Raw genomic sequence first — 14,194 nt, 5'->3', positions numbered from 1 at the left:
GAATTAAAATACTCCAGTTTCATTTGCTAGTGGGAGCTTGATTTATATGCAGATGAATATGCAAAATTGTCTTCTCAGCTCCTGTGTACTGTATGAGCATGGCTGGTTCACTGAGCTCCATCTCAGACTCGATGTGCATTCAGTAATTGCACGGTGAGAGTGAGCATGTCCTGAGGGGGAAATCCGTGGTGTTGAGGGCCCAGTGTCCTTGTTAGACCCATTTCAAAGCTTTTACTCTGAATTGGCTTTGTTTCGACCTGATATAGGCAGTGCCTGGTAACAGGTGGCATGAGGTAGGTGCTCTCTGGAGGTGCAGCTGAAGTTTGATCTCACCGGGAAGCAGTCAGGTCAGCATCCTCAGACTCAGTGATGCAAACCCCAGAGCTGTAACTGAGGACATCTGGGACATTTTTTTGAGCAGTGTTTTTTTTTTTACTTATCCAAATGGAAACCTTTCCATAGGTGTAAGCACACCTCAGCTGTATCACCTCTGGAACTTTATTGCAGTTACAATTTTGTAAGGCTTTCCTCTTGGTAGATTGATAGACTTTGGGTAGATTAGGATTAACAGGAGGAGGGAAGGGGAACGTGTATCTGTGTTGGCCTGCTTCTCTCTGCCTTTCACAAATTTTTGTGAGCAGTTTATGCTGGGAATTGCTTGTGCCAGGGTGTTCCTTGAACTGCAGATTTTTCTTTTCTCTTGAGCAAAGCATTGTGTTTCCAGTATTGTGGTGATACGTCTAAACTATTGTACCCTGTCCATTTTAATTAGATTTATTAAAGGTTTCAGGCCAAAATAGTGACCATAACCGTATGGTTTCTGCTTCTGAGCTGACCTTTGAATACACTCAGCATAAGGAGCATACAGAACATCATTGACTATTTCTGTTAATGAATCTCACTTATTAGATTGTCCTGTTTCTTAAGTTGTGTTTTCATCCTTCACTTGGGTGTTGGACCCATCATCATCTTGTGCCCTGTGGGCCTCCTCCTGAGCTTTAAGGAAGAAAAAGCATTTTGCAGATCTTCAGAAGTTTGATGCAAAAAAGCTTCAGTGACATTTTTTTCCTTGCTCCTTGTGTTGTCTGATACTCTTAAACCTTGTCTGACTAACAGCTTGTAGTTTTCTGGCTATGTGTGTGCATAATGTGTTTTGTGTTTAAATGGAATAGCACCTCATAATTAAGTGATCCATGGCAGTAGTGTATTGGCACTAAACTGCTGCTTTGATCCAAGTAATGGAGATGCAGTTCAGATTTTGAACACTGCAAAACCAGCTTGGTGCTGGTTTTAAAATGCTGTTGGGAAGTGCTGTCTTCTCTGAAGTCCAAATTAACTTCTTTTTTTCTGTTCTATAACATGGCTCAGCTTGTGCTGAATTGATACTCCATCTTTCTGTTTTGAAGTGTGATTTCTTTTTCATTGCTCTGAGTGATGTTCATTCCTTTCCCTTTTCAAAAAAAACAGTCCATTATGAATAGTTCTGTGCTGCATAACCTGCTTGTTACCTTTTTCCTGTTCAAAGTGAGACATGCAGGATGGGATAGTACACTTAATGATGATGAATACAGAATGGTAACTCATATTTTGTTTATTAGATTTTTTTTTGAACTTGTAGTTTTGACAAGCATCTGGCATGCATTGATACTGAATGCATTTCAGATATAAATAATTCATTTATCAGGATATCTGAAAATGTTCTTCAGTTTTCTTTTGCCATTGTCTTCTACTTTGGAAAGCATTCCTGCCTGCAAATAGATGCTCTTCCTTGTTTGGCTGGTATTTTCTGTGTGACTCATGTCCCTGGCTCATATTTTCTGTGATTCTGACATCTATGAATGGCAGGCAGTGCTGCATCAGTATGTGCATAGTGCCAGCTCTTGAAAACTTCAGCTTTGAGCCTTTCAGGGATGGGAGGTTAAGCATGACCCATAGTTGATGCCATTTGGGAATGATCTTATAAAAGAGACAGCTCTGTGCATTTTGTGAAATCCCTGGCATTAGCCCTGGTTCTGTATCTGCACTCATCCCCCCAGAACCACATGCAGAGTCCCACAGTACCATATGCCTTATACCCACCCTGGAATATTTGCAGTCTTTCAGACATGTATCTCTGTGTAAGCAGCTGTCAGTTCTAGATGTATGGAAAAAGGAAACTCCTCTGCTATTCAGCAGAAGCTCTTACAGCTGATTAATATTGCAGAGCTTTTTTGCCTTAAGAACGCAGAATTCAAAGGAATGATGTACTTCCAGTTGCATCTATTCCAAGTTAGATTTGAGAGAAGGAATTATTAAAGGAAAGTCTGTGTTGTTTGAATAATTGCAAGGTTTTCTTGTCTTTAAGGGAAAGTTTCTTAAATCATTGCTGCTTAAATATCAGTGTTGCTTGTTCAGGGAAGCTTGTTATCACAAGCATTTGAGTTGCCTTTTAAAAAAAACACCCCAAAACCAAACAAACTAACCTCTTTGCTTTTGTGATCAAGCCCTTCTGAAAAGTCTATTTTCACTAGCATTCATTTGATCTTTGATAGTTTTCCTGGCTTCACTTCTGTCACACAATAATCCAAAGCAAGTCCACGCAGTGCTCGCTGGTTGATCGGTATTAGTGCAGTTTCTTTGCACTTGATCTGGAAATTCATCCTAATTCTTTGCTGTAAGGGAAAATGGGAGGGTTGCTTTAAGAGGTGATTGGAAAAAAGGGATGTATTTGCTGTGTTGAAGTCCACCTGAGTTGTAAGAGAGGCTCCAAAGTCTCTGCATAATGTGTTAGAGCTGATTAGAACATATTTCTTTGGAAAGTGGTGTTGGATTTATGCAGGTGTGTTCTGGTGGACGGGCTGTCTGCAGACAGTGTGAGACTGACCAGATAGCAAGTGGCAGGGTGTCTAAGGAAATACTGCTGGGGAAGGTATGGAATCACAGGCCAATCACTTATTCAGACCTTTTCTGATTTGAAGTGTAAGATCCTACAGGGAATGGTCACTAAAATCTTCCATAGGTATTTGAGATTTTAAGGATTACTATTTCCAGCTGCACTTCAGGCTCTGTTACAAGAGAGCTATTAAATGCAGATGTCCTCGTTTCTCAGAACAGGCATTTATTGGTGGCATTGCTTGTTTTCTTATGTAAAATATAGCCTTTTTTCTCTATTGCACTAGTAATGGTTAAGTTGTAAACTGCCATGTCACAAAACACTTTGGGATGCCCTAGCTTTTGATTTAGAAAGGAATTAAGGGAGATGGGAGAAGAAAAGCCCATTTTTGACTGTTAAACAAAAAGCATACCATCTTTGGAAGCCTGTGAGCCCTGAGTATTTGGAAGGAATTTGCTTTTATCTGTTTGCCCTGCTGAACTCTTTCCTACGCATCAGCTGTTGCTCTCTGCTGAGGAAGACACTAATGCTGTGTGGCCCTTTTGGTTGCACTGCCACAGCTGCTTGTGTGCTTTGTTGTAATTCCCTCCCAATTACTGAATGTGCTTCCTGTGGGCTGGGCCTCCTTGCCCTGCATGTGTGTGCACAGCAGAGGTGCTGGATTTGGAAAAGCCAAGGAGACTGCGGGCGCTTCCATGGTGTGGTCAGCAAGGGACCGGCCCAGCTGCTGCCTTGCCAGGACAAGCTCAAACCCAGCCTGACTCTGCTCCCCTGTGCCTGCCAGGGGCTGTGTTTGGCTCCTGGAGCACAAGGCCTGAAGGAAAAGGAGCACACAAGTGGGGCACAGACAGAGAATTTCACCCCAAACTAGTCTGATTCTATAGAATGCTGTACCATGTGTGTTACTTAGCAGAGTGTGTTGCTTCCTTTGATTATCCTGTATACCATGATAGGGCACCCTTGCCAATCTTAAATATGCACTAAAATCAAGTGTGGAGCACTTGTGAGTAATTCAAGAAACAGAAACACTCAGTGGTTCTTTTCCATTGCAGATGCCTGTGAAACTTGCATGTCTTAATTTAAAAAAAAAAAAAATCTTTGTTTGTAAATTGTCCTTCCTTTGTTCATTGCAGACCCAGAGTCAGATTCCAGGTAAATATTGGCTGCTCAGAAAGGTGTAGGAGAGAAGAGAGTTAACATCTGGACCATTTTCTAACCTTTTTTCAAATAGGGATCCATATGACACTTTCTTCCTATTTGTGGGCCCAGATGTCCTCTTGTAACTGCAGTATCCTGAACATGAAACTGGTTTTTCAGTTAAAATTTTGAGCTGAACCGATGCTGCCTGAAAGAGCTTCCTTGCAAAACTGATGAAACTTAAGATAATAACTTCTGTTTAGATGTTTATGAATGGTATGTGAGTACTGCTTTAGGAATATAATGTAACAATCCAAGTTTCTCATGACCACATGAAAGCACGCTCAAGGGAGGAAAAGAGGCTTTTCTCTTGTCTGGAGACTGGAATGGTTTAGTACTTTTGGGCTCTGAAAACTCTCAGCTGAGACTATCATTCTGCTAATATTCCTCGAAATTTTATTCAGTAGGACTTTGTCTTGTGAAGAACGGACAGATGCAGCACAGTGGGATTTTACTCCACAATAACACAGAAACCCTTGACTTAGAGAATTGGCTTGCTAGAACCTTGTTGCACTTTGTGGAGTGGTGCTCAGTCCCTGGCAGGTCCTAAGGCTTGCCACATGTAGCCCCTCTGTGGACTTGAACTGTATTTGGGTTAAATAGTTAATACGTTACATTTTGACAGAAAATGTGTACTTGAAATTATTTTTTCGCATTCAAAATGCTGTCTAACTGCTGTGAGAAAGCAGGTACTTACAGAGTTTGCTTGATACATGGCATGGTGGGAAATGGTGAAAATTGTAGTGCTGTATTAGTCTAGAACAATATTGTGCAAGTAGGTTGGTAAACACAAATGCTAGAAATAGAATTCTGTCTTTGCTTCCTCTCAGGAGCATGTTATGTTTCCCAAAAATTCAAGGACAGTAAATTTTGATGCATTTTGATTTGCCTTGACACATTTTTGAGCAAGACTAAAAAAAGACTTCTTAATTTATTAATATGGATTAAGGCATTTCATTTGAGTGTTTTTCTTCCTCTTAGCATCAAAGTCTATATGAGTTCTGCATTTTTGTTTCTAAACCAGTCATATTTCTACTGACATGGTGTTTGCTAACATGTTTTTTTCCCTGAGCTGTCAGTTTTTGTCTATAGGAAGGTTGCAGACCTTTTGCCTTTGAGTAAATTTAAGAGATGGGACAACTGAAAAAACTCTTTAAATACATACATGGCCTGTCTTTTGCCATTTGTGTGGGTCTCTATGTCTTTAAAACCATCAGAGGCTTCAAAGTCTCTCTGATTTTCCAGGACATGTGATATTGAGACCTTGTGGTGCTGGGAATTCAGTAGGGAAAATGAGGCTTGTTTTCCATGTTTGGCTATAGTATTGCTACAGTAATTTTGAAGTGTGTAGTGACTGCTGGTAATTTATTTAAGAAGTAACTTGTTTTTTTATTTTTTAGTCTCCCACAAAAGCAGTGTATAATGCTAGACACTGGAACCAGCCAGAATCAGAGGCTCTGCCAGCACCACCAGCTTTGAAAACTCCCAGTGTCCCAGTAAGTAAACTGTTGGTTTTGTCTCATGTTTACTAAATCTCCGTTCCAGATTCACTGATTTTTTTAAATTTTTTTTTAACCCAAGTTCTTGCTATCTGGTAATGTCACAGTAATTCAGAATGAGGTCCACTTTGTGAGCTGTTGGAATTTGATAGAAAGGAAATTGTTAGTGGAAGTATTGTAGAATAGGATCGTTCATATAGCTTCAGTATAGTTACAAAAAAAATACTTCAGGTTATGTTCCCCAGTGCTGAAGTTTATCTTTCTAACAATGGACTCCATTCTATTTTCTGAGAGAACTCCCAGGATTAACTTACTAATGAACACAGAAGTCATCAAATTGCTGATGAAAATTGCTAATGAAGTAGTTCTGATGGCTGACCTGAGGCTTTAGATACTATGAAAGAAACACCATTTTCTGTGTACAGTGAAAAAATACTAATACCAACATTTTGGATATCAAAAACTACACCAGGGGTGAAAACAGTTCCTGGAGTTGTTTGTACAAAAGTAAGTTGTTTTGAGACTCCAAGTAATTGTTTTTGAACTCTTTTGAGACTCTGAGAATCTGGGGTCTTCGGCTTATATTGCAGAAGTTGTTACTGATTATGCTAAGAGAGCACTGTACATTGTCAATAAATGTAATTTCATTTGGTGCCTTGCTGATAGTACTGGCCTGAGGACAGAAAATAAGAAAGTAGATATTTTTGCAGTGATAAGTCTTCAGCTTTTGTTGTTGTCACCAGTTTGTAGTTGTTTATTTTTTGTTTCTCTATTTCATTTGATTTTGTTTGTTTGCTGTTTTGTTTTGCTTTTTTCTTTTTATTTTTCCTTCTTTTTTTTTTAATCCTACCTCTGTTTGTGGTATTCTGGTACTTCTTCCTCTTTGATTTGTGGTTGTTTTTGGTTGCCTCCTCACAGTATTCTGAACAGCCTTCTTTGGATGTTAACTGCACTGCCTGGAAAATGCAGATAACTGAGTTGAAAACAGCCATTTCCACTAGAGTCTGGGGAGAGAGCAGAAATTTCAGCCCTGGGTTTTTCTTAAACCCCTTTCTCAATTTAAATTATGTACCTTTGAAGTGAAGGTTTTGTTGCTTGGTGAATATCTTGGTGCTGTTTTTTGTGAAGTACTCTGATAGCTGACTTAAGGGCAGATTTTTTGTGGGTCTTGTCAGACAGACTTTGGATGTGGCTTTTTCAAGCTAGGGAAATGTCTGTTTCATTCATTCAGACAGTCGCTTTTGTCTTCTGTCAGACTTCCACTTTGTATCTGGAACCATCAGAATATTAATTCAGGAATGTGCTAGAGGTTTGGCTGAAGAAAGCACTGAGGGGAATTTGTATGTGCTGCTCATGTTACAATGCACATCTGAAGTTGCTTCAGACATGGTTTTTAACCGTGATTTACATGGGTGTAATACTTCAAAGTTAGAAGGTAAATGAGCCTTGAGCCAAATGTTCAGTGGTAGTTCCTGCACATGTGATCCTGCCTCTTTAATTTCTGTAGAAATTTCTCACCTGGAGGTTGAGAGAAATCTGTCTCAGGTTTATGGTGAGAAACTCAAAACGTGCAAACTGCTTATGCCAAGTACTCTCTTAGGGCCTCTCCAAGTGCCCTTGGAGTTTGCTTTGAAGGGGCAGCCATTAACCAAGACTTGGATGAGATCCTTCAGTGGCTCTCCTCTGTTCACAGACTGATAAGATCAGTCCTCTAGTATGTGCTCTAAACCGGTTTTTCAGGGTGGTTTATTACCATTTTGCCACCAGTGCTGAAGTGAGTGGATACTGAAATGCCACAGTGATAGAGGCAGAATGTAAAGAATACTTCAGTAATACAGCAGCTTCTTTTGGTTTTTATTTTAATTTTGTCTGTCAGTGTACAGTGCACAAGAAGGCATTCTCTCCAGCTATCCCCTGGAGTAACAGGTCATGCATCTTCTATGCCTGCCTGTTAATTCTGTTTTTTCAACACTTTGAAAATATTCTCATTTTTCTGTGTAAGGAAGCTAAGTACATGATGTTACTGAGAGATTGAGGGTGAGTAAATGCCCACTGGAATTGGCACATGTACATTTAGAATTTGGTATTTGGAGGTCTTTTTCCATATGCCTTGTTTGCTGTAGTTTGTCTTCATATTAGATTTTGTGCCAAAGAAGTAATCTGAAGATAAGCTGCACTTCAGCTTATAGTAGCCTCAAACTGATACAGCAGAGTAAGTTGAGGAGAGAAACCTGTAATACTTGCCAGAGTTGTCTGGAAACCTGTCAGTAGTTATTCTAGACCTAACATCAAGTTCTCTCCTCCCTGTAGAACAGGTTCTGCTGTATTTTGTGCTATGATATGCTCCTAAAATATTTAACAGCACAAATAAGAGAATACTTAAGAGTGTGTTCTACCTGGTTTGAGGTCTGCTCTGTGCCTCTCCTGGCTCTGTGTGGCTTTTGTTGTGCTGCTACACAATGTACTGGTAGTCTCCTGCCTCCAGGCCAGGTGGAGTTTGGAGTGTGAGGCTGGAGGGTTGGACAGGAGCGCAGTGTCCTGGCAGGCAGGGCCAGAACAGCTGGTGCAGAGCTCTGCTGGGCTGAGGCAGGGCTGGCTCAGGGCTGTGCCCCCATCCAGAGCCAGCTGCTTCCTCAGGGCTTCATAGTGCAACCAGCCTGGGCATTCCTGGAAGCTCCAGTGCAGAGGGGTAAGAGACTTCAAAGAGCAACAAATAAACAATGGATTTGATTGGTTTACTTACCCTGAAGCTTAAGGAACCAGTGTAAAGGACATTTTATTCTTCTGCTGGTTTTAGTTTCAGAATTCAACTGGAGCTTTCCTGATACTTGGAAATGGTTTTTGGTTTTTTTTGTCTTGTATTTAAGAGTAGACACATTGTCACACAGCTTAGGGTATATACATCTTGGTAGTGCAAGGCAAGGACTAAATAGTCCCAAAATGTGAGTTTGACAATTGCACACCTGTACTGTTTCCTGATGTATTTAGTGTATGTTTTCATGCTCAAAACATCTGCCCATTTTAGCACTTTCTTATTAATAGGTAAGGCTATCTTCAAAGGAGGCAATTCATAAAGATGATGGAGTTTTTAAGGCTCCTGCACCACCTCCCAAAGTGATAAAAACTGTGACAATACCTACTCAGCCCTATCAAGAGATAGTAACTGCATTGAAATGTAGGAAAGAAGACAAAGAAGTAAGTATTCTTAACAAATTTTTAAGATAAAGAATTACTAGTAATCCTAACTACTGAAGGAACAGTGTCAAAACACAATTTGGCTTTCCTATTAAAAATAATATTTTGAATGGCCTTTATTAACATCTTAATGTTTCCTTGCACTTAAAACTGAATAGATTTTTAAACTGTACTTGTTAAGATTATTATCAATCCCAAGAGCAACTTACTTAGGTCAAAATATTTGTCTTTTCCAGTTATACACTGTTGTTCAGCATGTAAAGCACTTCAATGATGTAGTGGAATTTGGTGAAAATCAAGAGTTCACAGATGATATTGAGTACTTGCTAAGTGGATTGAAGAGCAATCAGCCCCTAAACACACGTTGCCTTAGGTAAGACATCTAATACAAAACATAGAACCTGTATTTGAAAGAGATACTGAATTAAATATGCATCAGGGAAGTGACCATGCTTTAAAATTTCATTAACATTTACCTGGCACTTTTGCCATGAAGAGTAAAATTTGAAAATAATAATTAAGATTGTGTATTTTGAATAATCATAAGCAGTATGGCTGTGAAGATGAAATAGTAAATTGTGCAGTAAGAGACATCTTTAATGCACTTGTTATCCTTGCTGTAAATTAAAAAATACCTTCTGATGACTTGTTCATGTAGTACATCTTGTGTGTGATATCTGTTCTGTTTTTAGTGCAAATTCAATTCTAAAATAAAATCCCTAAGACTGCAGAGTTTGAGGAAAATCTAGAACTGAGGTAACAGTGAGATGTTGTTTAACTTCAGCTGCCTGTTCTTTATCTTCTGTTGAGAAGTAACATAACTGGCACCCAGTAAAAGGACTGATGCTGCAATATTAATTGGGAGGTTCCTTAACTTGCCTTGGGCTACTCTTAATATTCGAGTTACACATTATTGTGAAATTGACATCAAAAATGTTAACCTTACTTTGAAAAAGTTTGTGACTTGATACCAGTGTCAATTGCCTGGACATGAAAGTAATTGTAATAATGTTAAATAAAATAACCATGCAATAATATTTTATATACCTAAATTTTCCTTTCCGTTCAGTTAAACTAAAATAATAGAGAAAGAAAAGCTTGAATTCATAGAGAGGCGATGGCAGTGCTTTGTGATTTGACTGTGGCTGAGAAAAAGCTTTCTATGCCTCTAAGACAGCTACTTCAAAATTTATTTGTTCTTCAGAAATTAGCAATGAATATTGTTGCTGGAATATAAGTACAAGAATTCTATCACCAGTTCGTTTATACACTATGATAAGAATAAATTACTGCTATAATGACAGTTTAGGAATAGTTTTCATATGAGTGCTCCTTTTTTGCTCATGTAGCAAAATTAATCAGATTTTTAACTAATTCTTCACAAATTTATATAGTGGAATGTAACTTACATAAGCACAAGAAAAAATCTTTTCTTTCAGTTAACAAATTAAAATGGAAATGTTTTTCCAAAGGAAATCAGTGTGTAAGGAGAGGAATAGATGTAAAAGACTCAAACAGGTCAGTAAGCTCTGACTGGTGCCGTTGTGGTTGGAGATTGAAAGACCCCTTGTTCTTTTGAACACCTTACTGTGTGAATTTCTTAGAGGCAGGTTCCTCAGCAGTCATGGAAGACTTGATTGCAGAATCACTCCCACATTAGTGCACATTTAAAAGCAATGTATTTTTAGCAGTTGTTATGTTGCACTGTGCTAGAAATGGCAGACATCTTACTGAGAAAGCTAGGGAAAAGTGCCATTTTTAAAATAAACTCTTATGCTGCTCAGTGATTACTGATACATTTGTCAGATCTTTTCTGAAATCTGTAGTGTTTCCATCAATTATAAATGCAGCAATAAATGTAAAAAGAAGCTTTAAGTATAAGTAATGTTGGGCTTAGGTGAGGCTAGTCAGTTAATTAGATAAGCATTAGATAACAATGGAAGCTCACATTTACAATTTCTCATAATGTCTTGGTCCATAATGAGCTTTCCCATGTCTCTAAATCAGAGCTTCATGCTTAATCCATGGCACTTTACTTTCAGTTTAACTATTGGAAATTTTCAGCTTTTTTAAGAAGCAAATTCAGGCTGTCCTTTAAAATCCTGGTTTTAGCCAAGTTTAATCTAAAGCAGACACAGTTTGGTGCTGATAGCAACTTGAATAAAATACTGCTCAACAGTTGATGTTCACCAATTGCAAACCTGCCTTTGACAAATTTTAGAAGAAACGTTCCAACAGTTTGCCAGGGTCTGGGGAACGTGGTCAGTCTTGTGTTGAAGACTTGTTTATCTGCTGCTCTTGTTAAGTGTGGTCATTTCAGTCATTCTAACCCAGTTGGTTTTCTCCAGTGTAATCAGCTTGGCGACCAAGTGTGCCATGCCCAGCTTCCGAATGCATCTGAGAGCACACGGGATGGTAGCCATGGTTTTCAAAACACTGGATGATTCCCAGCACCATCAGGTATGGATACACTGTGCATTTCATTGATGTCTGGTGATACCTGTTCTGCTTGGGGGGGGATTTTGTTCAAGGTCAAGCATCCAATATACTGTGTACTGGTGTGTGTATATGTATTTATATATATATAGTATAGTGTATCTAATGGTGCCTCTGGGATCAGTGGCTCCATTTTAGGGAGCAATCATCAGTGGCATAAACAGCTAGAGCACCTGTGTTCCACTGACAAATTCCTTATTCTTCTGTTCATGTGCTTCTTGGTTTTGAAATTCTTCTAAAAACTAGGGATTTTGTAAAAATAGACTGTGCTTTGGATTGCTGTTTATTTATACTCTTAAGCTTTTTAAGAGTTGTATTGTTGTATTTTAAATTCTTTCAAATACATTTGAAAGGAATCCTTCCTCTTTATGTTTAGAGGTGGCTCTCAGTGCTCATTTCCAGACTTGCTTGTATTGTAATTCTCAGAGGAATTGCCACCTCTGCTGTAGCTGTTGTAGGGATTTTTTCATGTCTTGTGCTTGTCTCCTTGAGCACTGCTGTAATTGCAATTTTAGGATTCCCTGAGCATATATAATGTTCTTTTGGATTCTAGGAAAGGTAAGTTTCATCTATTTATGGTAACATGACCTGAGAGTTAAACTGAAGCAGTTTGGTTTTCCTTCTTATCGATGTTACCTCTGTGGGGTATCCCTTGAGATATTTTTACAAAAGCTGAAAAGATGAGATTTTACTTGAAATGGGTAGTAGCTATGTATGTCAGTCAGGTTTATAATTTTCTGTAATAGCTCTAGAAGAATGGCATACAATGCAGAATGCAACTTTGCACCCACAGAAATAGACTTTTCAGAGATGGTATTTGACATCTTACTGTGGGTGAGGGGGAAAAAGCTTTAGTTTTAAGTAACTGATTTAGAATAATAGCTTATTTTCCATCTCCCTCAAAAATTAGCAATGGTTAATTGTAAAACATAGGCACCAGGTTCAATGAGTTCATTATTTTGTGAGCTGTCAAAATAGTGCCAAGTGATACTAGAGTAAATGAAGTACAGTCACTCTATTTAGGACAGTTACCACCACTGAGTTGCAGGAGATCAGCAGAGGACAGCTACAGTTCCCTGGAAAACGTACAAGCTTGCTTGGCTGTATTTTTGGCTGTCTTTTAACAGTTACCATTATTCCTTCATTTTCAAAAGAACTAGCACATGCAGTTCAAAAGGAAATTGCATGCTATTATTAGTCTGCAGTAACAAAAAGCATTGATTATATTCACTATTTTCAGTATATTTGATGCAATGCTCCCTTTTGTCAAAGAAAAAATGGATAGTTAATGTTTGAATATCGTTACAGTACAATCTTGGTACAGGTTTTACAGTATTGTAAAATTACTGATTTATCAAACTACTCTTGATAAATGCTAATGGATATGCCCCGACTACTGACAGTATGTACTTCAACACTAACATCTCTGGATAAGCATGCTGTCTGTCAATACTACCTTTTCATTCACTAATTATTTCACTGATACTTGATTTTTTTCCAAATTAAATCTCAGTTCAAAGTAACTGAAGAATTAATAAATCACACTTACCTTTGCATGCATGGCTCAAATCCCTCTAAGATAAATAAGAACTAAGCTAAAAATGCACAATTATGTGGTTAATATTTTCTTAAAGTATTTTGAAGATGGGAAAACTGCCACAATGACACTGTTAATGGAAACAAATATGAACTTATATTGCATTCATTGTTCAGATGCAATAGAATAGACTGAGTGTACAGGGGACTCTTTAACATTTCCATAAGGAGTATAAAGCAGCAGTTGCATCCTGGCAGTTGGCATTTCTTGAACCAGCAGGGAAAACAAAATACCATCTATCTTACAGAGCTTTGCCCAAAAATAACATGAAAATTATTTGTTCCGCCAATTTTTTCCTGTAGCCTTGTGTTTAAGCATAAGTTTTTAATTGACTTTGTCTCTTCAGTGGTGCTCTGTAAAGATTTTGAAGTATTATTAATTTTTAAAATAAAAACTATATTTCCATTATAGCTGTCAATAGTTAAGCACAGAAATGTGGTTTTATAATGTCATGAGCATGAGAATAACTTAAAAAAAGATAAAAGTGCATTATATGTAGTGCTGAACCCTAGAAAATAGCCATCTGTTCCCACAAGCTGGAGTATAAATAGAACTAGCAAGAGAAGACAAGGATGAGAGTGGGTGTAAGTGGTCTGCCATTTCTGGAGTGTATGTTCAAACCAGGATGTTTTCCTGAATTCTGTAGAAGTATGGAATGCAAATCCATAGTTAGATACACCATGAAATTTATGTCTAGAGCAAATTTTATTTATTTTACTTTTTCCCTTCTCTGCATTTATTTGGAAGCAGAATGTGTTTTACTCATCTTAAAGAGTAGAATTAGATGGGTGAAGCTCACCCAAAAAATCCCTCTCCTACTGCCATCTATAAGGGTGGAATTTGGAAGGATTGATTTGGTTCTTTGGTTGGGTTTTTTTGTTCTCTTAGAATACTGATCAAATAGGAGTTTTAGCAACAATTTTCCCCTCATTCCAAACTCAGAATTGTGTGTATGGTAGGGCATGAGATGACTGAAAGCTATTGTGATTAATTAAACATTTAGAGACCATCAGAGCAAAATGTAGAATTGTTTTACTCAAAATGAAGATTAGAGGGACTACGAGAAATGAGCTTTACAAAACCCTTCTCACTGGTATGAAGCTAAAGCAGGTTTGTTCCATGCTGTAAGCACCATTCACATTTGAGGTCCTTACTTTGGTATCATCAATATTTTCCTGTTGCACATCAGCGTTTGGAGGCTTATTGCCCTGAATCTCTGCTGTGTATGTGCTGTGGCAGGAACCTTGGCTCTTGTTTCACTGAGCCAATCCACCCTTTTTGCTTTCCCAGCAGCCCTGCTGCAGCTGTAAACCTCCTGCATCATGTCTGGGTGATCTG

At 38.4% G+C, this 14,194-nt stretch overlaps 1 protein-coding gene across 2 annotated transcripts in view; it reads left to right on the top strand.

Annotated features, from left to right (window-relative positions):
* WAPL (WAPL cohesin release factor) overlaps nt 1–14,194 on the top strand; it is a 64,043-nt gene that overhangs the window by 33,135 nt on the left and 16,714 nt on the right. For both annotated transcript variants that reach the window (XM_041404798.1, XM_041404799.1), the window contains exons 6-9: nt 5,470–5,565; nt 8,611–8,763; nt 9,000–9,136; nt 11,112–11,223. In XM_041404798.1, the coding sequence (XP_041260732.1) occupies nt 5,470–5,565; nt 8,611–8,763; nt 9,000–9,136; nt 11,112–11,223 (498 nt within the window). The remainder of the gene's footprint in view (nt 1–5,469; nt 5,566–8,610; nt 8,764–8,999; nt 9,137–11,111; nt 11,224–14,194) is intronic.

This window comes from Onychostruthus taczanowskii, unplaced genomic scaffold (genome assembly GCF_017590055.1).
Source record: "Onychostruthus taczanowskii isolate IOZ18803 unplaced genomic scaffold, ASM1759005v1 scaffold22, whole genome shotgun sequence".
NCBI lineage: Eukaryota > Metazoa > Chordata > Aves > Passeriformes > Passeridae > Onychostruthus > Onychostruthus taczanowskii.
The sequence above is the reverse complement of the archived record's forward strand: the minus strand, read 5'-3'. Positions and strand labels throughout refer to the sequence as shown.